This window comes from Sapajus apella, unplaced genomic scaffold, assembly GCF_009761245.1.
Source record: "Sapajus apella isolate SASKATOON/1434 unplaced genomic scaffold, GSC_monkey_1.0 scaffold32, whole genome shotgun sequence".
NCBI lineage: Eukaryota > Metazoa > Chordata > Mammalia > Primates > Cebidae > Sapajus > Sapajus apella.
In genome coordinates this window covers 19,808,572-19,831,771 of record NW_022436972.1, presented here as the reverse complement: position 1 = coordinate 19,831,771, position 23,200 = coordinate 19,808,572, and the positions used below count along the sequence as shown (strand labels likewise).

General features: G+C 39.7%; 1 protein-coding gene across 1 annotated transcript in view; it reads left to right on the top strand.

The window, feature by feature from the left end:
• The first annotated feature begins 14,083 nt into the window (after positions 1 to 14,083).
• LRRC63 (leucine rich repeat containing 63) overlaps positions 14,084 to 23,200 on the top strand; it is a 65,060-nt gene continuing 55,943 nt past the window's right edge. Inside the window, exon 1 of the mRNA XM_032294720.1 lies at positions 14,084 to 15,487. Coding sequence (XP_032150611.1) covers positions 15,397 to 15,487 — 91 coding nt within the window. The 5' untranslated portion in view covers positions 14,084 to 15,396. The remainder of the gene's footprint in view (positions 15,488 to 23,200) is intronic.

Sequence of the window (23,200 nt, the reverse complement as noted above, 5' to 3'; positions counted from 1 at the left end):
AAATATGTCTTTTAATTTTTAAAAAAACAAGAATAAAACATGGACTCTCCAAAACTGCTTTTGGTAGATTTAGTGAACCTACTGAACTTAGAAACTTTCCTTTTATAATGGTCCGGAGACAGAAAGCAGTGCTTCAGAGTAAGGGGATAACTCTGCCTGTCCCGGCAGGTGCCATTGGTGGGCACACAGGGTTGTTTTAGTCTCTTAAGTCATTTCCCTGCCTGTGGTTTGAATCAACGTCAAATACCTACAGGGATCAGGCAGGTAACTCAATGAAGTGAAATACATTGCATGGAAGTCACAGGGATTGCCACGCACTGGATAGGTCTTATCTAACAGTAGCATGTAGGCTTGTTCAAGAGAAACCAGAAATCTGGATTTTTATGTAAAAAGCTATCTGATTTTTAACATACTGGCAAAGTTTTTTCAGTGAAATATCATGTTGGCTAATCTGTAACTGACTCATCCAGACATCACTAATTTACAACTTCTAGTCTATAGCAAGTTTGCAATGTTTGTACAGAAACATGGAAGACACTCCAACTTTAGAAACATAGTAACTTTAGCATGTACAAAGAGTGCAAAAGACTTAAGAATGCTGAAAGAACATAAAGAAGGAGCATACAGTTATAATAAAAAGATCATTTAAGCACATAAAAATGGTGATGAAATATTACTGGTACCTATGGAATGAATGACTGAACAGTAACAATAACACTGAGAGGCTAATAGTAAATCATGCAAAATTTTGAAATGGGCTTGATCTGTGTAATCATCATCGTTATCTAGAAACTAGGAAGAAATCTTGGGTGCGGTAAATATTGGATGTCTAATGTTAATTTAGAAGAAGTCTAGGAATTTTGAGTAACATATCATGATGAATTGCTGCTAAAAGTTGTTGCAAGGCCTGTATGATTCCATTGGTTCAAAGCCTGTTTCACCAAAATTTGTGTTGGGGCTCCAGTGCCGATTCATCCTCCATTCATTCATTTGTTCAACAAATATTTCAGTACTTACTGTAACTCAGGTACTTTTAGAGGCACTGGAGATGTAAGTGCATAAATAAGACAGAAGTTCCTGATCTTATGAAATTGACATTCCAGTTGAGAGAGACAGACAATATTTAAGATAACTAAGTACATATTAGATAGTAATAAGTCTTAGGGAGAAAAAAATTAAGGCACAGAAGGGGAATCTAAGTCTATGTGTGTGTGTATGTATTTGGGGTCAAGGGTGATGTGGATTGGATATTCTTGATGACGTTACCAGGAAAGGGCTTTCTGAGAAAGTGACATTTGAATAAAAACATGAGGATGGTGAGGGCAGACAGTTAGGGAAAAGAAGTGGAGCAATCCCTGAAGATAATCGAGGGTAAGAGAATTCCAGGCAGAAGGAATAAGTGCAAAGGCCCTGAGGGAAGAGTGTGTGTTTCATTTTCAAGGCCAATGAGAAGAGGTAAAAGAGGAGTAGAGCAGTAGCAGATGAGGTCAGAGAGGCCTGATCACACAGAGTGTTGCCTTTTACAACAGGGGAGGTAAGAAGACATTATAGGGAGGGTGGTCTCATCAACAGAGTTATAGGAACTGATATACATTTTTTAAAAGATCTTTCTGACTGCTGTGTCATGATTAAACCAAAGAAGTGTGGGCCAGGCGCAGTGGCTCATGTCTGTAATCTCAGCACTTTGGGAGGCTGAGGTGGGCAGATCACGAGGTCAGGAGATCGGGACCACCCTGGCCAGCATGGTGAAAACCTGCGTCTACTAAAAAATGCAAAAATTAGCTGGGCCTGGTGGTGGGTGTCTGTAACCCCAGCTACTCGGGAGGCTGAAGCAGGAGAACCTCTTGAACTTGGGAGGCAGAGGTTGCAGTGAGCCTGGTGACAAAGTGAGACGCCATCTCAAAAAAAAAAAAAAAAAGAAGGGCAATGTTAATGAGACAAATTGGGAGGCTGCTGCAATAATCTAGGTGAGAGATGATATGGCTTGGACCAAAGTCTTAGCAGAGGAGGAGATGGAAGTTGACAGATTTTGTGTACATTGTGACAGTAGAGCTGATAGGATTTGCTGACAGATTCTTTGTGGCATATGAGAAAGTGAAGAGTTAAGGATGAATCCAAGGCCTTTGGCCTGAACTACTAAAAGGATGGAATTGCCATTAACTGATATGGAGAAGACGGGATGAAGATCAGGCCTGGGGATGGAGAATTGCAGAAGCTCAATTTTAGACCTGTTTATTGTCTAAGAGTTTGGAAGAATGAATGCTTTCAGGAAGATGGTATAATGGCTGAGTAATATTTAAGGCTAGTGATGATCAGTTGAAAAATATTTTTCTTTTAATTAACTTTTGATTTTGAAATAATTTCAGAATTATAAAAAAGGTGCAAAAATAGTTAAAAGAATTCCCATATACCCTTCACCCAAGTTTTTCAAATGTTAACATCTTAACATTAATACTGTACCATAGTATAATTATCAATATTGGGAAATTATCATTGATCTGCCATTATTAACTAAACTACAGACCTTTTCAACTTTAATAGATAGACTATCCTATTAGTGTCATTCTTCTGGACTTAGGATCCAATCCATGATCCCACATTCCATTTAGTTGTGATGTCACCTTAGCCTCCATTAATCTGGGACAATTCTTCAATCTGTCTTTCATCACCTTGACACTTTAGAAAAGGTCCATCATAGAACGTTCCTCAGTGTGGGCTTGTCTGTTTCTTCACAATTTAATTCAGGTCTGTATTTTTGGCAAGAATAACACATTCGTGATGTTGTTCTCTCTCTCAGCACATCATATTGTGGGGTACGTGATGTCTGCAGCCCCCCCCCCCCACTGTAAAGTTACGATGTTTTCTTTTTTTAATTAAAAAGTAGGTGACTGGCCAGGTGCAGTGGCTCATGCCTGTCATCCCAGCACTTTGGGAGGCCAAGGCAGGTGGATCACTTGAGGTCAAGAGTTTGAGACCAGCCTGACTAACATGGTAAAACCCTGTCTCTACTAAAAATACAAAAATTAGCCGGGCATTGTGGCAGGCGCCTGTAATTACAGCTACTCCGGAGGCTGAGGCAGGAGAATCACTTGAACCCAGGAGGCCGAGGCTGCAGTGAGCCAAGATCTCACCATTGCACTTCAGCCTGGGCAACTGAGCAAGACTCCAACTCAAAAAAAAAAAAATAGGTGATTACAAATTTATAATAAGGGCATTCGATGTGGGCTTTCTCCCACTCTATTCAGTTCTACTGGTGTGGGTAATGAGTTGGTGGAGAATTGATTTAACATTGTGGTTTATTAAGTGAGCACCTTAAAGTGTAACCTAAAACAGTTGCAGATGTCATCCAAGAGGAGGGTTAACTGTCTCAATAGATTTTCGATGTAGACCAAAACAATCAATTATAATAAAGAATGTCTGATAGATTGCATATGATCTCAAAGGAGGAAAACAGGCCTGATTTCACAGGACTACCTTCTATACCCATCTTTAGTGGAAATGCTTCTGGGGACTTCTGAGAAATACTCCTTAAATCTATTTTAGTCACTAAGGATTTAAAAACAAATGTATTGGAAAATAGCCTTCTGAAATCTAAGATGTCCGTAAGTACGGAGGTTCTAGATTTTCATTAATGCATCCAACAAATTCTTACTGAACCAATATCTAGGCCAAAACCTGAACACCTGGTGTATGCTACAGGTGATAGAAAAAATTAAAAATATATCAAGTATTTAATTAAAACATCCCAGAACTCTGAAAAGTCAGAGAGGACTATGATTATTTATTCTGAACTTCTGATATAGGAGATGTGCCTAAGCATTTTTCTTAAAATCAGATCTAAAACTACTCTGTGGCTTTAGCTGTATACTCTCAAAGAAATGTAGAGAATAGAGGCCTGAGGTGAGATGGAAATACACTAGAACACAAGACAAGAGATCTTGAAATGAAATTTGATTGGGTTGCAACTTATGTGGCCAAGTCAAGCTGGGATAGCAAAGTGCAAAGGCCTGGGTCCCAAATCTAGTCCCTGGGTTTATGGTCTTCTTAATCTCTCTAAGCCTCAGTTTCCTTCTTAGGAAACAGGAAAAGTAAATAGTACTTACATCACAGCATAGTTGCAAGGCGTAAATGAGGAAATGCATGGGGAGTACTTAGTATAACGACAACACACAACATATGTTCTAAAAGTGCTAGTACTAATATTTAATCATTTTTACTACTATAATTAATGAATAGTCGCCTTTCTGTGCTTAATTTTCCATATCTGTAGAGTGAGAAGAATTAACTAGACTAGAATGTCTCTAGCATGAATACATACATGGAAAAATTGTCCCAGACTTCCAGAGTTGTCTTTACCTATTTCCAATACATAAGCAAACAGCACACTTGAGGTAAGCTGCTAGTACAGTTAGACTGTAACTATAAATCCAAAATAAGCCTAAAATTAAGTTCAAAACACACAGGAAAAATCACACTAAGATTTCGAATGAGGTTAGTGGTGACTTTCTGGAATTAAATTTGTGCTTTGCCCTGTGAGCATGGTACGGACCCCCAAGGCCCAGGGTGGCCTGCATTCACTGCCCTGTTACCTACCATGCATTCTGCAGCAGTTCAATTCCTCTGCTTTGCTTTCTTTAAACTACGGCTACCTCAGTGATGTCATTTGGCCTTCACTTTGTATAAACTCATAACTCAGTCAGAGCTGGATCTTTCCTCATTCACTCTTGAAAATTAAGAGAATAACTTGGACTCAATTCCAGATTCTTCTCTTAATGCAGATCCTGTAGCTTCCCTGCTCCAGATCTTCTAGTAGCTCCCAACTGCCTGTCAATATCCTAATATTTAAGTTCCTCTCAGACTTACATTTCTAGCCTGACCTACCCAATGTCTTCTCTAGTCAAACTAGAATACCTACTAAGCATCCCTTTAGAATGTGTTAAGATTTCCTTAGTGGCCAATCTTGGTAAATATTTCAAGTGTACCGTACATCGATCAGATCAAGCATATTAATTGGGTTCTTTAAATCTCCCATATCCTCAGTAATCTTTTCTTTGCTTGAGCTTTTACTTTCTAAGAGACACGTACTTAAAAAAAAAGTTCTCATTTTAGAGGTAGACTTATCAATAGCTCCTTGTCATTTTGTCAATTGTCATTTCTAATATTTAGAAGTTATGTTGTTGAGTGCAGACAGTCATATGCTGGCACATCATCTTAATGAATCATTTCTTTGTATCCTTAAGAAATAAGCCCATTAGAGTCCACTTTGTCCAGTATTAATATATTGTTTGTTTAGCCTAGGGTCAGCTTCCTTGATCTGTTGGAGGTGAGGTTATGGATTCTCTAGTCCCTGTTTCAGAGAAAGGCTCTCAATTTCGAGGCATTCAGATTTATGCAGGGTATTTTATTTCAGTTCTCTGCTTGCTGCAGACTAGGGAGTTCACCTCCACTTGTAGGTAGGACAATCCCAGTTCTGTACCTCTAAAAAATCAGACACCCCCACGGACCACCATGACTTCATCTCCAGCCCATTTCACTGATATTTAGTTCCTTTTTCTCCCAACATCAGGGATTTCCTTTTGTGTTCATCTCAGCTACATATTTTATCTGGCATTCCTGTGTATTTTGGGTGGACAGGAGGCCATCCACATCAGCACTAGTGGTCACACAGACTGAAAGTCCTCGAACTGATTTTTAACCAACTGAACAAACTATGCATGCTTGAATGGAAAATGACTTTGTTCACATTACATATGTATGTACACATGTATATGTGTGTGTATGTAAAGAGCACCGAAACCATTTTAGTGTAATTTAGCAACAAATCAGTTATATGTAATTATAATAACAGTAGTGAGTATGGTATTTCCTTTATACTATCAGCTTTTGAATTATCATTGAGAAAAAAAAATCGTAGTTGACATTTATTGAGCATTTTCTGTAATCCAGGAACTGTGTTGAAGCATTTTGAGGATGTTCTCATTTAATTTTTACGACTCTATTTGGGGTAGGTGCCATTATTGCCTCAATATTAGAGATGTGGAAAATAAGACTTAAAGAGTTAACTTGACCAAAGTCATATAATTGGTAAATGGTGATGTCAGTATTCAAACCAGGTCTATCCGATTTTAGGGTCCACATATGTAACCACTTCATATCTCATTTTATATAGCCTCAGTAGGCAAACTGGGCATATTGTGTATCTATAATATTTCTTAACAATCATTAGGAATCTCTTAAAAATCATACAGGGGCTAGGCATGGTGGCTCATGCCAGTAATCCCAGCATTTTGGGAGGCTGGGGCAGGCAGGTTGCTCTAGTCCAGGAGGTCGAGACCAGCCTGGGCAACATGTCGAAACCCCATGTCTATAAAAAATTTTTTTAAAAAATTAGCTGAGTGTGGTAGCATGTGCCTGCAGTACCAGCTACTCAGGAGGCTGAGGTGGGAAGACTGCTTGAGCCCAGGAGGTCACGGCTGCAGTGAGCTATGAGCATCCTACTGCATTCTACCCTGGGCAACAGAGCAAGACCTGCCTCAAAAAAGAGATCGTTGGGGGAACAAAAAATACTACCATGTAAAAATGGACAAGGGACTGGGATAAGCCATTCACAACAGAACACACTCAGTAATAAACATATGAAAAATGTTTAAACTTATTAATAATCAAATACTAAGTATAATACGATGCTGTTTTCTTTCTGTACTGCAAAGGAAACAATTAATAGAGTGAAGAGACCACCCATGGACTGGAAGAAAATATCTGCAAAATGTATACTGGATAAAGGCTAACATCCAAAATATATTAGGAACTCAAACTACTCAATAACAAGAAAAACAAATAAACTTACTAAAAAATGGGCAAAGGTCTTGATTAAACATTTCTCAAAAGGCAACATACAAGGTTGAGCATGGTGGCTCATGCCTGTAATCTCAGTACTTTGGGAGTCTGAGGTGGGAGGATCTCCTCAGCAGGAGTTTGAGATCAGCCTGGGCAACACGGTGAGATTCTGCTCTACAAAAAAGTTTTAAAAGTTAGCTAGGCACAGTGGTGGGTGCTTGTAGATCCAGCTACTCAGGAGGCTGAGGTGGGGGGATCACCTGAGCCTGAGAATTTGAGGCTGCAGTGAGCTATGATTGCGCCACTGCACTCCAGCCTGGGGGATAGAGCAAGACTCTATCTCTAAAACGCCCAAAACAAACAGTATAAAATCGCTATAAAGAGCATTTTACTAGCTTCAGAAGACAAGATGTTGATCTTACCTCTGACTATGGCTGTGTGACCTCCCCGGAGGGTACCCACTTCCTGTGCTTCACCCTGTTCCATCAAGTCTGTCCCTTCTACTTGAGAGAGGTGCTATAAAGTGCCAGGAAGAAGGGTGCCGGTTAATCTTTGTGCAGATGTTTCTGAAAGGCAGAGGTCATCTGAGGGATGTCGAGAGGTCAAGCAGGAGATATGCGCCTTCCATTCTGGCTAAGGCCATTCCCTTCTGGGGTTCCTTAATCCTTTAGCCAGAACATGTCAGCAACTCATTCAGGAAGTTCTGGCCTTTGAAATCCACATCTCCATGACTGTGAGCTCTTAAAGCCCTCAATGATCTAATACTTTTACAGCTCACAGAAAACATTTTTCTTTGACTCTTCACCCCATGAAAGTTAGCATGAAACATAAATATATTTACTAAGAAATATACTAGGCAGGCTGGGTGCGGTGGCTCACGCCCATAATCCCAACACTTTGGGAGGCTGAGGCAGGTGGATCAAAAGGTCAAGGGATCGAGACCATCCTGACCAACATGGTGAAACCCCGTCTCTACTAAAATACAAAAATTAGCTGGGCATGGTGGCGCACACCTATAGTCCCAGCTACTTTGGGAGGCTGAGGGAGGAGAATTGCTTGAACCCAGGCGGTGGAGGTTGCAGTAAGTGAAGATGGTACCACTGCACTCCAGAGTGCAGACAGAGTGGAGGCTCTGTTTCAAAAAAAAAGAAATATACTAGACCAACTAACTCTGGTCCTCTGGTATGGGTTTAACAATCATAGCCGTTCTGAGTCATCACAGCTCGTCTTACAGTGCACAGTACAAGATTAGCAAAACCGGCCCTTCTGGTTTTTAACTAACTGATTTCTATTAAGCACATGGTGCCAAACCGGATTTGTCACACTCGTGGTTCCACTTTCAACCCCTGAGGTCTATCACTTTAACTCCTTTCAGAGAGCTGGTGTCATCACTGACCCCATTAGTGCTGTCTTCTTTTTACCTTCACTGGGGACATCAAATGTCTCACAACTATGTCCTGCCAATGTCCTCAGTGAGTGAGTGTACAGGGTGAGGTACTTTGCTTTTTCTTTTCCTGAGTAGGAACACATGGGTAAAGTGATACACCAAGTTACAAATGCCCTGGAAGCAATCCCTTCTAATGCTGTGAGTCTGGGAGTAAAGCAGGGAGTTGGGAAGAAAGGAACATCCTGGCTTCCTTTGCTCCCATTGAGAGCAGTGGTGACCCAGAGCCTCCACTGGGCCTGATTCAGATGGATTTGGAAGTGTTGGTGTGTGTGTAGTTTCTGGGCACAAGGAAGGTACCCCAGCAATGGCCATGCAAGTTTTCCATGAGAAGTCTTTCCAGGGCAAGGTATCATCCAATGGGAAGCAGAAACATAGACTGTCTCAAGCCTGAAAACACCTAAAACTATCTGGTTTGGTGGTTTGCATGCAATCTCTTGAAGCCATAGAGCCTTTTCTTCAAAAAGCAGAGCCTAGTATGTCAAACTCATATAAGCATAGTTGCTTTCTTGGAATTGCAGTGGAGAGAAGAATAAAGCCCCATAAACTGTCTTCCCCATGGCTTCTGAACAGAGCTGGACATCATATTATCTTCCTTGGCTGGGTATTACCTAATCTGGAAAATCTGGCAAAGGAAATGAAGAAATTTTCTCCTACCTGGGGCAGGGTGGAGAGAGAAGCAATGTCCTGAAATTTTAATTCAACCCTGATAAAAGTTGGCATCAAAACATATTATAAAGTGGAGATTACAAATGTTGGAAATGCAGCAGAACTCTCAACAACATACTAAACTATGTGATACTGAAACATAAGTTACACTTCTAGTTATCTAGTTGTGGTATAAGAAATACAAGTTCTTTATCAACACTCAACACACAGAATACAATTCACCCTTCCGTGTCCTGCCCTTGCTCCCATATGCAACTTTTAGCCTCATACACTTACAAATCAAACATATACTCAGTAGGACAGTAGTATAAGCAGAATGCTAGGTTTGAAAAGCAAATCATATCTACTGTTTAAGGTTGTAAGTTGACATTAGAATGAAGAATTAGTCATTACAAAACGTTTTTCTCACTTGCAGTTCTAATTACTACAGGTGTTTGCTGTGGGCTGAACAGAGGGCATGCAGCTCAGACACTTGATCGGGTACATGTTCCTCCTAAGTTTAGGACTAAATCCCAGCCAGAACAGGAACTCAGAAGGCTCATCTACCATAGTCCAGTGTGCACATTAGAAAAAAAACTAAGAAAGATCATGTGCATTTAAGACCTTTCCCTCCAGCCATTCAAAGGAGCTTCACATTGTAGGCCCTTTTCACCTTTGTTAGGCACACCAAGTGGCCTGGAAGATGCTGAGAACAAAGAGGCTTTCTTCCCTGGGTTACCGGTTGAAATTCATCATGGATTCAGCCCAGCTCAATCAATGGTGACAGCAGCTCGAAGACCCAACTCACGTGGGGGAGAGTGAAGGCCTCCTTACATCACTGTACCACGACTCTTTCGGGCACAAGCTGTCCCACAGCTCCTGTGCTGCCCAGAAGAGTATAAAGACCAGTGACAGAATGTAGGACACTGTCTAGAGCACAGCATTTGTGCCACAATCTGAGAACTGCAAACTAGAATTGCCAACATTTGGAGACATTAGGAAAGTTAAGTGTGACATTTTGTGGATAAATTTTGTGGATACATGCCCAGGATTTATAGCCTGCCAATATTTCAATAACCTTAAACTATTATCACAGAAAGCAGGGGTGTGGACATTGGAAAACTGGGCAGTTTGTTTCATTTTAAATTTTCTTTCTTTCTTTCTTTCTTTTTTGAGATGGAGTCTTGCTCTGTCGCCAGGCTGGAGTGCAGTGGCCCAATCTCGGCTCACTGCAACCTCCGCCTCCTGGGTTCAAGTGATTCTTCTGCCTTAGCCTCCCGAGTAGCTGGGATCACAGGCACGTGCCACCATGCCCGGCTATTTTTTGTATTTTTAGTAGAGACGGGGGTTTCACCACGTTGGCCAGGATGGTCTCGATCTCTTGACCTCGTGATCCGCCTGCCTCGGCCTCCCAAAGTGCTGGCATTACAGGTGTGAGTCACCGTGCCTGGCCTCATTTTCTAACAACATTTACTGTACACTGACTCTGTGGCTGGCAGAGAACTAAGCCCCTGACACAGATTATCTCTTTAACACCTCACAAGGCCCTTTGGTAAGTATCATTTTAACCCAATTTTACAAATGAGGAAACCCTGGGGCTTAGGTTAAGCAGCTGGTCCAAGGGCACAGAGCTGACAAGGGGTAGCTAGATGATCTGAACCCAGCTGAGTTGAGTTGTGCTATGCACCCTGCGCTTGAAATTTGATGCAGATACCAGCATCCTCAACTAATGTGGTAATTGTGAAGCTAAAACAAAATCAACATTTAAAACAGTGCCTTCCACATAGTAATGAACATTCCTCATGCTTAAGTGCTTAATAATAAGGAAACAAATATCATTGAACTTTTTTTGGTGAAGGACACAATCATACAATATACACAAATACCTAATATTAACTGGTTGCAGACAGTCTAAAATAATCACTGCAGCTAAAAAAAAAAAACCCAAAATTGTTTCTGAGAATTGGAGTGTGAATAAACAACACTATTCTACCAAAGCAATATAATAAGAGATTTAAAATTAAAAAAAAAAACCCCTCAAGTAGTTATAATGCAGATAAGTGGAGTCTTTGGAAATGATTTAAAATTTCATTTCAATGTCTAAATTATAAAGCCTAAAATGAATCATTATAAGTCATTTTAATAAAGTTTAAAGTTTAGCACCTAGTAAAGTAACTTATGCGTAGCAAGTTTCCAATAAATGATTCTGGAATGAATGACTAAATTCATGAATGCACTTTTAAAAACAGACAGACATTGTCCTTTCCTTGTGTTTGGATATTTTTTTAATTCCATGATAAAGGTTGCATGACATTTCCTTATCGATAATTTTTTAAAAAGTAATCCCAGGATCTCCAGTTCAAACAAAGGAAATAACTATCATCTTGAAAGACAAAAGGAAATAATTGGCTTAAAATAGTGAAAAACAGAAATGAAGTTTTTGTATTTACAGTGAGATGTGGGGTAAAAAGAGTAGCAACTTCTGGCCGGGCGCGGTGGCTCACGCCTGTAATCCCAGCACTTTGGGAGGCCGAGGCGGGTGGATCACGAGGTCAAGAGATCGAGACCATCCTGGTCAACATGGTGAAACCCCGTCTCTACTAAAAATACAAAAAATCAGCTGGGCATGGTGGCGCATGCCTGTAATCCCAGCTACTCAGGAGGCTGAGGCAGGAGAATTGTCTGAACCCAGGACGCAGAGGTTGCGGTGAGCCAAGATTGCGCCATTGCACTCCAGCCTGGGTAACAAGAGTGAAACTCCGTCTCAAAAAAAAAAAAAAAAAAGAGTAGCAACTTCTTCAAAATATCTTTATTCACATTTGAGAAAATATAAAACTATTCTCTAGGCAACTGCATGAAAACAAAAACACATGAAATAAATGGGTACATTTAAGCCACTGTGACTGGTGAAGAAATTTCCCTGTACATATAATTAATATATACAGGTAAATTCAGACCAAGAAAACACCTCTTTCTCAAAAGCATTTTAGTGCCCTGGGTTACTCTGGAGATTCAATAGTTGAATGAATATGTGCTCAAAAATAACTATTCATTTTTTAACAGTACTTTAAAGAACTAATATGAACATAAAAACACAAATTACACCATTATTTCCATAAGGGAAAACATTAGGTTAAAACTACAATGGCCAAACTGTTTAGAAAAATTCTGTCCTATTTTAAAGGTAAATAAATAAATAAGAGACAGGTCGATGGAAAATAATGAAGATGTCTAGCAATACTTTTTACATCATTTCAATAGAACCAACAGTAAATCTAAGGTTCCCCAAGCATTTCCCACATATTAGGGAAATCAATAGCATTACCTGCGGGGTGCCTAGGGTTGCTTTTGCATAAGGCTTTTATCTCATTTTAGCAACATTTAAAAAAAATGCAGGATGTCTATAACCTTGGCACTCATCATTACCTTGGCATCTTTAATACAATTTGCTAATAGAGTGAAAGTACTGTGGTTCAGTTTGGGAAGCTCCTTCATAAGGTTCTGCCAAACTGCAAAAGAGATGGAACAAATAAAAAGGCTGACTGTACAAGCATCAAGAAAAGCAGACCCTTAAAATCAAAGAGAGAGCTATTCATTATTTCAAAACACATCATTATTATACAAAAAAGGAAAGAAAACTGAGAGGGTAATATTTTCAAAAATATAAGAAATATAAAATAATCTAAATTGAATTTCATTTGTCCTGTCTAAACCTATCCCACACTGATATGTCATTTCCATAGACAAAGCATGTTGGACATGTTAGAATAACATATATATATATAACATACCAAGTCATGAATTTAATTTTCATAATAACTATGTCATTTGCCTAAATGTTTGGTACTAAGTGGTAGAAATCGTAAGTAGCAGAAGACAAATCGTTTACACCTAAGGAGATTACATACTAAACCACCCTAGGTTTTAGTCTCATACTTGCTACAAGAAATCTACAAGGAATGAAACCCGGATGCCTGCAGATTCCACGTGTGACAAAGCATTTTTTCGAAAAGCATTCAAAAGGCTTACTTTTGACTATGCAAAACTAAGCATAAAGTTTAAAGGCTAAACGTCAGTCAGTAAAACTGAATTCCAGTAGTTCTCATAGTTCCAATGAACTTGAAGAGCATAGGTACCTGACTCAATTTATACACTGACATTTTTTACGCTTAATAATATAAACATTTTTTCACATTTACAAAGTATGCACAATATATATTCCTTGAGACTAATCTTGGCCATGAGATCTGCCTTTTGTTCTCAGCTTTGTATTTCTGAGAAACTAATGAATCTATGGTGTAGACACAGCAAAAGTGGAAATAAATTCATGGTCTGGGGCAGCAGTATAATTGGGACACAGTAATCTTACAAAGAAAAGAAACAGCACACTAGTACTATAAAGGAAAACAAGTTGCATAATGTTTTCCAGAGTCCGATTACTTTTTGTCTAAACTTTTCTACTTTTTTCATTGATTGTTTTAAAATATGTTTGCTACTACGGAGAAAAAGGAAGACATGGTTATGGTGTGAATTTTGAAAGGTCCCGAAAGCTAGAAAGATTTATACCGAGTCTTTCATTTTCCAACGTCTGTTATAACGTCTTTTATCTCATTTTAGCAACATTAAAAAAAAATGCAGTTCCTGCACTTGGAAAAAAACCAAATCTGGAAGGAAGCTCTAACTAGTTTACTTTCTGAGTTGGGATTTCCACATCTATCAGACGAGTTCTTTCTACGGCTCTTTCCCCCCTCAAATCTCCAGAGAAACACACACATTTTTGCAAACACACCACTATCTATCACTGCACACCCAGGTTCATCAACACCTTGACAGAGGCGACACCTCACAATACGATAACCAGAACAGTGAGAAATGGGTTTGTTTTACAGCCCGCTAGGATCCCTAATGCCCTTATTTCTACACAATCCAGCCTCAGCCAGGAACTTTAAAGGATCGGAAAGACAAAACAAGTTGTATGAAAGGAAGAGAAAGAAAACCGAATGCCCGCTTTTCGAGAGCACTGCAAAATTATCCCCGGGACCCGGCTGCGCTAAAGTGAAGCATTAAAGAATGGCAGCCCAGATTCTAGACACCCAAGATAAGCACGTATAATCGAGAGAAGTAAATAATAAATAATAATGGTCACTGCCATTAAGCATAAGAAAAGTAATAACAATTGTCACCACGGCGTTCCGTACAGCAGCTGCACGTGGAGCCGGCTTCTCCTCCGGCCCACACGGCTCGCAGCCTCCCCTACAGTCCACAGAGCGGCGGAGGAAGGCGAGAGGGCTCCGCGCGCCCGGCGCAGTGGGCGGGGTCGGCCCCTCCCGGCGCCCCGCGCCCCGCCTGTCTCGCCCCCGCGCCTGCGCGTCCGGTGGCAGGGCGGCTCCGCGGACCCGGGTGAGGTGTGTCTCCGGGTGTGTCTCACTGGCCTCCTAGAGGGTGGGGCTCCCTGATGCTTCCTCAGGAACAGCCTCCTGCAGGAAGACCAGCGACCTCGCGGGACCTTTACCTCTCTGCCTGAATTCCGAGGAAAAGGAGATGGGAGACGAAAAGCCGGTTGGTGTGGGAAGCGGCTGTTTTTGTAAAGGGTAGTGTGAGAGTCCAGCACTTCCAGGCAGCTCTTTGGATACTACGGAAGGGAGATTTCCAGCATCGAGTGGAACGTACGACCATGGAGTACGCCTTGAGCGCTTGTGTGCAGTTATCTTTTGGCGGTAAACGGCCCATTTGTGCAGTTCCAGGGTGTTCAATGGAATAGTGCCGTGCCAGGCACTTTTGATGTTGCCCTGCAAACTAAACGCACATTTTTTGGGGTGCATCTTTTCACATCATTTCTAAACAGTATGAGTTGGGATCCAGCAGTCCTGGGAAATTTCATTCTAGTGAAACCCATCTTATTTTAGGATTGAATGGTTTTGGCTTAAGCACAGTGGTTGAAAAACCATTATAGAAAGAAAGCTTGTATGTGAATGGTTAGATATGGTGGGTCTTCAGAAGCTTATGTAACGAAGGGATCTTCTACAGATTTCTGACCAGATTCTCTTTCTACATTTGTAGTGATAACATTTTCAAGGGAGAGAAAAAAAAAAGTCATTTTGACTATTCTGAAAAATCAATATTTACTAGAGGAAGTAGCATTGGCAAGTTGAACTTGGTACTAACATGGAAAATTGTAGAATGATCCTGGGTAGTAATATACATATTTTAAACACTCTGTGTTTACTTATATCCCTAAATTTTAACTGGATTATTTCTATTAATGGAAGTTTTAAAGAATTGTTTTCTTACTCTTTTTTTTTTCCATAAAGCAATTCTGCTTGGAATCAGTAAAGTATTGGTACAGAACGATTTTCATTAAGATGTATTCTAAATTCTAATTATTTTTCAGCAACAATTCAAACGTATTCAAAACCTTTTCAATTCTCACTTAAACCAAGGATTATGAAAAACAACGCTTATTATTCATGAAAATGAAAAAGCCCCCTCTACTTCTTCGAAGACCCTTACCTCCAAAATTCACTAAGCCGACTTTACATAAAAAAAAAACCCGTACAGGTATGTGTATTAATCAGATATGTGTATCAACATTTATGTATTTTTCATAGAAATTCCTTGACTTGCACAGCCCAGAATCACAAGAAATACACTCACTAATAACTAAATGTTTGTTGTCAGATGATAACATCCAATTCAATTCTACAAGTACAGTTGTTGATACTCACTGGTGGACTTAGTAGGTTCAAGTTTACCTCACTGATTAGTAGGTTCAAGTTTACCTCACTGATAAACTTTACTTGTAACCCCAGAATTGCTACTTACAGAGGTTTCTCAGTCATGCGTGGATATGTGCAGAGCCCTGAAAAATCTGAGTCATACAACAGACATGCCCCCAGCTGAGTTGGAACAAGGCTGCCTCTGCCTTCTTGTTTCAGCTCTCGTATTGTAAACAGGTACTGTTTTCCCCGTCTGTTCAGAGCTGTGTTTCTTCACTGTTTGTGCTTTTAGTTAGTAATTTCACTGTGGACCCCAAGCATAGTGTTTCCAAGCAGGAGAAGGCTGTGATGGGCCTTACAGAGAACAAGATATGTGCTAGATAGGCTTCCTTCAGGCGTGAGTGCAGTGTTGCGGGCCCTAAGTTCAGTGTTAATGAATGAACTGTATAAATGTGTCTTTAAATAGAAACACATATAAAACAAAATCATGTGTTGATCAGTTGTTGAAAATGTTGAAACCAGAGGTTTTCAGGAACCTAACCCCATATTTCTCCTAGGAGAAATGGTTCAGTAATGGGTAATTCATTGCTTGTAGAACAGAACTACCGCAAATAACGAGGACTGAATATATTTAGTGAACAAAAACAGACCTTACCAGTTCCCTTCATTAGTTACCCCTAGTGGGACGGTGATTGTAACCAATCAATCATATAAGTAAATGCAAAATTACCCTGGGATAAGTGCTATGAAGTAAAGATGTGACACTTCCATAACTATAACTTTATATAATATTTAATCCTCTATTTCTGTATATGGTTTCTAGTCCCTCCTTATTATAAGCAATAAAATTAGCATTTTTTTTATTTTCCCCTTCTCAGTCTCCTCTTCCATTTGATTTTAGTTAATTGCAGTTTTAGTGTCAACCTTTATACTGTTCAAATATACCTAGTCTGTTATTGGTGTGAGATGGTATGTCATTGTGGTTTTGATTTACAGTTCTCTGATGATCAGTGATGTTAAGCTTTTTTCATATGTTTGTTGGCCACATAAATGCCTTCTTTTGTGAAATGTCTGTTCATATCCTTTACCCACTTTTTGATGGGGTTACTTTTCTTTCTTGTAAATATGTTTAAGTTCCTTATAAATTCTGAATATTAGACTTTTGTCAGATGGGTAAATTGCAAAAATTTTCTCCCATTCTGAAGGTTGCCTGTTCACTCTGATGGTAGTTTGTTTTGTTGTGCAGAAGCTCTTTAGTTTAATTTGATCTCATTTGTCAGTTTTGGCTTTTCTTGCAATTGCTTTTGGTGTTTTTGTCATGAAGTCTTTGCCCATGCATGTGTCCTGAATGTTATTGCCTAGGTTTTCTTCTAGGATTTTTGTGGTTTTGGGTTTTACATTTTAGTCTTTAATCCATCTTGAGTTAATTTTTGTGTAAGGTTTAAGGAAGGGATCCAATTTCAGTTTTCTGCATATGGCTAGCCAGTTTTCCCAGCACCATTTATTAAATAAGGAATTCTTTCCCCATTGTTTGTTTTTGTCAGGTTTGTCAATGATCAGATGGTTGTAGATGTGTAGTGTTATTTCTGAGGCCTCTGTTCTGCCTATTGGTCTGTATGTCTGTTTTGGTAACAGTACCATGCTGGTTTGGCTACTGTAGCTTCACAGTATAGTTTGAAGTTGGGTAGTGTGATGCCTCTAGCTTTGTTCTTTTGCTTAAGACTGTCTTGGCTATATGGGATCTTCTTTAATTTCATATGAAATTTAAAATGGTTTTTTTCTAATTCTGTGAAGAATGTCAAAGGTAGTTTGATGGGAATAGCACTGAATGTATAAATTACTTTGGGTAGTATGGCCATTTTCATGATAGTGATTGTTCCTATCCATGAGGATGGAATGTTTTTCCATTTGTTTGTGTCTTGTCTTATTTCCTTGAGCAGTGGTTTGGAGTTCTCCTTGAAGATGTCCTTCACATCCCTTGTTAGCTGTATTCCTAGGTATTTTATTCTCTTTGTAGTGATTATGAATGGGAATTCATGATTTGGCTTTCTGCTTGCCTATTGTTGGTGTAAAGGAATGCTTGTATGATTTTTGCACATTGATTTTGTATCCTGAGTCTTTGCTAAAGTTGCTTATCAGTTCAAGAAGTTTTTGGGCTGAGATGATGGGGTTTTCTAAAATAAAATCATTTCATCTGCAAACAGAGACAATTTGACTTCCTGTCTTCCTATTTGAATACCTTTATTTCTTCCTCTTGCCTGATTGCGCTGGCCAGAACTTCCAATACTATGTTGAATAGGAGTGGTGAGGGGGCATTCTTATGTTGTGCTGGTTATCAAAGGGAATGCTTCCAGCTTTTGCCCATTCAATATGATATTGGCTGTGGGTTTGTCATAAATAGCTCTTATTATTCTGAGATATGTTCTATCAATACCTAGTTTGTTGAGAGTTTTTAACATGAAGGGATGTTGAATTTTATCAAAGGCCTTTTCTGCATCTATTGAAATAATCACATGGTTTTTATCTTTGGTTCTGTTTATGTGATGGATTATATTTGTTGATTTGTATATATTGAACCAGCCTTGCATCCGAGGGATACAGCTGACTTGATTGTGGTGGATAAGTTTTTTGATGTGCTGTTGAATTTAGTTTGCCAGTATTTTATTGAGGATTTCTGCGTTGGTGTTCATCAGGGGTACAAACCTGAAGTTTTCTTTTTTTGTTGTGCCACTTCCCAGTTTTGGTATCAGGATAGTCCTGGCTTCATAAAATGAGTTAAGGAGGAGTCCCTTCTTTTCAACTATTTGGAATAGTTTCAGAAGGAATGGTACCAGCTCCTCTTTGTATTTCTGAAGCTGTGAATCCTTCTGGTCCTGGGCTTTTTTTTTTTTTTTTGGTTAGGAGGCTGTTAATTATTGCCTCAATTTCAGAACTTGATATCGGTCTATTCAGGGGTTTGACTTCTTCCTGGTTTAGTCTTGGTAGATATATGCATCCAGGAATTTATCCATTTCTTCTAGATATTCTAGTTTATTTGCATAGAGGTGTTTAGAGTATTTTCTGATGGTAGTTTGTATTTCTGTGGGGTCAGCGTGATATCCCCTTTATAATTTTTTTATTGTGTCTATTTGATTCTTCTCTCTTCTTATTAGTCTAGCTAGCGATCTGTCTATTTTGTTAATTTTTTCAAAAAGCCAGCTCCTGGATTTGTTGATTTTTTTGGACAGTTTTTTGTGTGTCTGTCTCCTTCAATTCTTCCCTGATCCTAGTTGTCTTCTGCTAGCTTTTGGATTCGTTTGCTTTTGCCTCTCTAGCTCTTTTAATTGTGATGTTAGGGTGTTGATTAGAGATCTTTCTAGCTTTCTGATGTGGACATTTATTGCTATAAATTTCCCTCTTAACATTGCTCTAGCTGTGTCCCAGAGATTCTGATACATTGTCTCTTTGTCCTCATTGGTTTCAAATAATTTCTTGATTTTTTCCTCAATGTCATTATTTACCTAGGAGTCATTCAGGAGCAGTTTGTTCAATATCCATGAAATAGTGTGGTTTTGAGTGAGTTTCTTTATGCTGAGCTCTAATTTGATTGCACTGTGGCCTGAGAGACTGTTACTATTTCAATTCTTTTGCATTTGCTGAGGAGCATTTTACTTCCAATTAAGTGGTTGATTTTAGAATAAGTGCCATGTGGCACTGAGAAGAATGTATATTCTGTTGATTTGGGGTAGAGAGTTCTGTAGACGTCTACTAGGTCCACTTGATCCAGAGCTGAGTTCAAGTCCTGAATATTTTTTCTGTCTCATTGATCTAATACTGACAGTCAGGGTGTTAACATCTCCCACTATTATTGTGTGGGAGTGTAAGTCTCTTTCTAGTTATCTAAGAACTTGTTTTATGAATCTGGGTGCTCCTGTATTGGGTGCATATATATGTAGAATAGCTAGCTCTTGTTTAATTGTTTCCTTTACCATTATGTAATAGCCTTGTCATTTTTTAATTTTGTTGGTTTAAAGTCTGTTTTGTCAGAGACTAGGATTGCAACCCCTGCTTTTTTTTTTTTTTTTTTTTTTTTTTTGAGACGGAGTTTCACTCTTGTTACCCAGGCTAGAGTGCAATGGCGCGATCTCGGCTCACCGCAACCTCTGCCTCCTGGGTTCAGGCAATTCTCCTGCCTCAGCCTCCTGAGTAGCTGGGATTACAGGCACGCACCACCATGCCCGGCTAATTTTTTGTAGTTTTTTTTTAGTAGAGATGGGGTTTCACCATGTTGACCAGGATGGTCTCGATTTCTTGACCTCGTGATCCACCCGCCTCGGCCTCCCAAAGTGCTGGGATTACAGGCTTGAGCCACCGCGCCCGGCCCCCTGCTTTTTTTTGTTTTGTTTTTTTGCTTTCCATTTGCTTGGTAAATTTTCCTCCATACCTTTATTTTGAGTCTGTGTGTGTCTTTGCAGATAAGATGGGTCTCCTGAAGGTTATTATTGTTATGTGTGAATTTGATCCTGTCATCATGATGCTATCTGGTTATTTTGCACACTAGTTGATGCAGCTTCTTCTAGTGTCATTGGTCTTTATATTTTGGTTTTTGCAGTGACTGGTACTGGTTTTTCCTCTCCATATTTAGTGCTTCCTTCAGGAGCTCTTGTAGGGCAGGCCTGATGATAACAAAAGTTCCTTAGCATTTGCTTGTCTGGAAAGGATTTTATTTCTCCTTCCCTTATGAAGCTTAGTTTGACTGGACATGAAATTCTGGGTTCAAAATTCCTTTCTTGAAGAATATTGAAGACTTTCCCCCAATCTCTTTTGGTTTGTAGAATTTCTCCTGAGAGGTGTGCTGTTAGTCTGATGGGCTTCCTTTTGTAGGTGACCTGGACTTTCTCTTTGGCTACCCTTAACAATTTTTCCTTCATTTCAACCTTGGAGAATCTGATGATTATGTGTCTTGGGGTTGATCGTCTCTTGGAGTATCTTAACGCTGTTCTCTGTATTTCCTAAATTTGCATGTTGGTCTATCTTTCTAGGTTGGGGAAATTCTCCTGGATAATATCCTAAAGTGTGTTTTCCAGCTTGTTTCCATTCTCCTGTCTCCTGGTACTCCAGTCAATTGTAGACTCAGTCTTTTTATGACATCCCATATTTCTTGGAGGCTTTGTTCATTCCTTTTCATTCCTTTTTCTCTATTCTTGTATGCATGTCTTATTTCAGTAAGGTGATCTTCAAACTCTGACATCCTTTCTTCTGCTTGGTTGATTCAGCTTTTGATACTTGTATGTGCTTCATGAAGTTCTCTTGCTATGTTTTTTAGCTCCATCAAGTCGGTTATGCTCCTCTCTAAACTGGTTACTCTAATTAGTAATTCCTAGAACTTTTTATCAGGGTTCTTAACTTCTTTGCATTGAGTTAGAACATGCTCCTTTCGCTCAATGTAGTTTTCTATTACCCATCTTCTGAAACCTACTTCTGTCAGTTGATCCATCTGATCCTTTACCCAATTCTGTACCCTTGATGGAGAGACGTTGTGATCCTTTGGAGGAGAGGAGGACTTTGGCCTTTCGGGTTTTCAGCACTTTTAGTTGGTTCTTCCTCATCTTTGTGAGTTTGTCTAGTTTCAGTCTTTGAGGCTATTGACCCTTGGGTGGGGTTTTTGTGGAGGCCTTTGTTGTTGTTGTTGTTGTTGTTGATGTTGTTTTTGTTGCTTTCTGCTTGTTTGTTTTATTTTCAATAGTCAGATCCCTCTTCTGTAGGGCTCCTGCGGTGTTCTAGGGGTTCACCTCAGGCCCCGTTCATCTGATTTGCTCCTGTGCCTGGAGATGTCACTCAAGGAGGCTAGAGAACAGCAAAGATGGGTGCCTGTTCCTTCTTCTGGGACCTCTGGCTGCGAGGGGGGCGAACCTGATGCCAGTAGGATTGCTCTTATATAGGGTGTCTGACAACCCCTGTTGGAGGGTCTCCCCCAGTTGGGTGGCATGGGGAGCAGGACCCATTTAATGAAGCACTTTGTCCCTTGGTGAAGAGGGTGTGCTTTGCTGGGCAAAACCCATTTGTCTGGGCTGCCCAGATTCCTCAGAACTACCAGGAGGAGAGGCTAAGTCTGCTGGTCTACAGAGACTGTGGCCACCCCTTCCCCTAGGGGCCCAGGCCTAGGGAGATCTGAATTCTGTCCCTGAGCCCCTGGCTGGAGTTACTGGAGTTATTTCTTTTCTCCCATAGTATTCCATACTTACCCCTATGAACCACTTATTATAACTGTTTACCTACCTAGTTTCTAAACTAAATTGTGAGATATTTGTTGGTAGTAAGGTTTATGTTGTATTATTGTGCCCCCAGCACTCTGTGTACAGCTGGCACATGGTAAGTGTTAAATGTTCATTGAATGAATTGATGAGAACAATAAATATGGGTTGTATTATATCAAAGAAGGACGGATTGCATAGGGTTTAAGGTAGACTTTGAAAGAAAAAATGATTTAAATTGGTTGATAAGAGAAGGTATTCCACACAGTGTGATGAACATGTGAAATGAAGTCATACATGAGCAATGTGGCCTTTTTGGTAGTCAGAAATAATTGCAGTAACTAAGGGTTCATATTGGAAAGTAACAAGTCATCACACAAAAAGGTGAGGTAAAGTAGATCCTGGTTCACTTAGATTTTTATATGCCAAACTAAGAAATTTGAATGATTACTGATTCTGATAATCCAGTGAAAACATGGTATGGCAATATCAGAAAACCAGTGGGAAATTAACTCAGCAAAGACTAGGATGATGGCAGGGATAATTAGGGGAAAAAACTTTTTAAATTTTTATTTTCACATTTTGTTTTCATGACATTGGGTTTGGGTAAAAGAGGAGTTCATAAGTATATGGAACTGTGATATTTTGCTGTCTCTCAAGTGCCATATGGATCGAAGTTCAAATTTTGTCTTCAAGTTCAGGACCTGGTTCTGGATCAGCAGAGGTCAACCCATTGCTGCTGAGGAGTGGGGGTCTGTTGGAAGAAAGAAAGAGACATTGGTGTGAATGACGGCAGATGACTGTCATTCCAGAACCCATCTCAGGCCTTGGACATTTTTGATATAGTTTATTGGTTGGAGGGTGCCAAAACCTATCCTTAGAGCAACATGGAAGGACCGGACTGAGATTGTACTGGGTGTGAAAGGTTGTCAGGCATACAGTGAACAGCTGATGAGAACACAAACCTTTAGGGGTTTTATTCTCTGCATCTTCACTAACATCTGTTATTTTTTGTCTTTTTAATAACAGCCATTCTGACTAGGGTAAGATAATATCTCATTATGGTTTAATTTGCATTTCTCTAATGATTAGTGATGTTGATCATTTTTAAATATAAGTGTTGGCCATTTGTATATCTTCTTTTGGGAAATGTCTATTCATGTCATGCCTAAGGGGATTTTTTTTTTCTTTTTTGAGGTTGAATCTCACTCTGTTGCCCAGGCTGAGGTATCGTGGTGCGATCTTCGCCCACTGCAACCTCTGCCTACAAGCTCAAGTGATTCTCCTGCCTCAGCCTCCTGAGTAGCCAGGATTACAGGTGC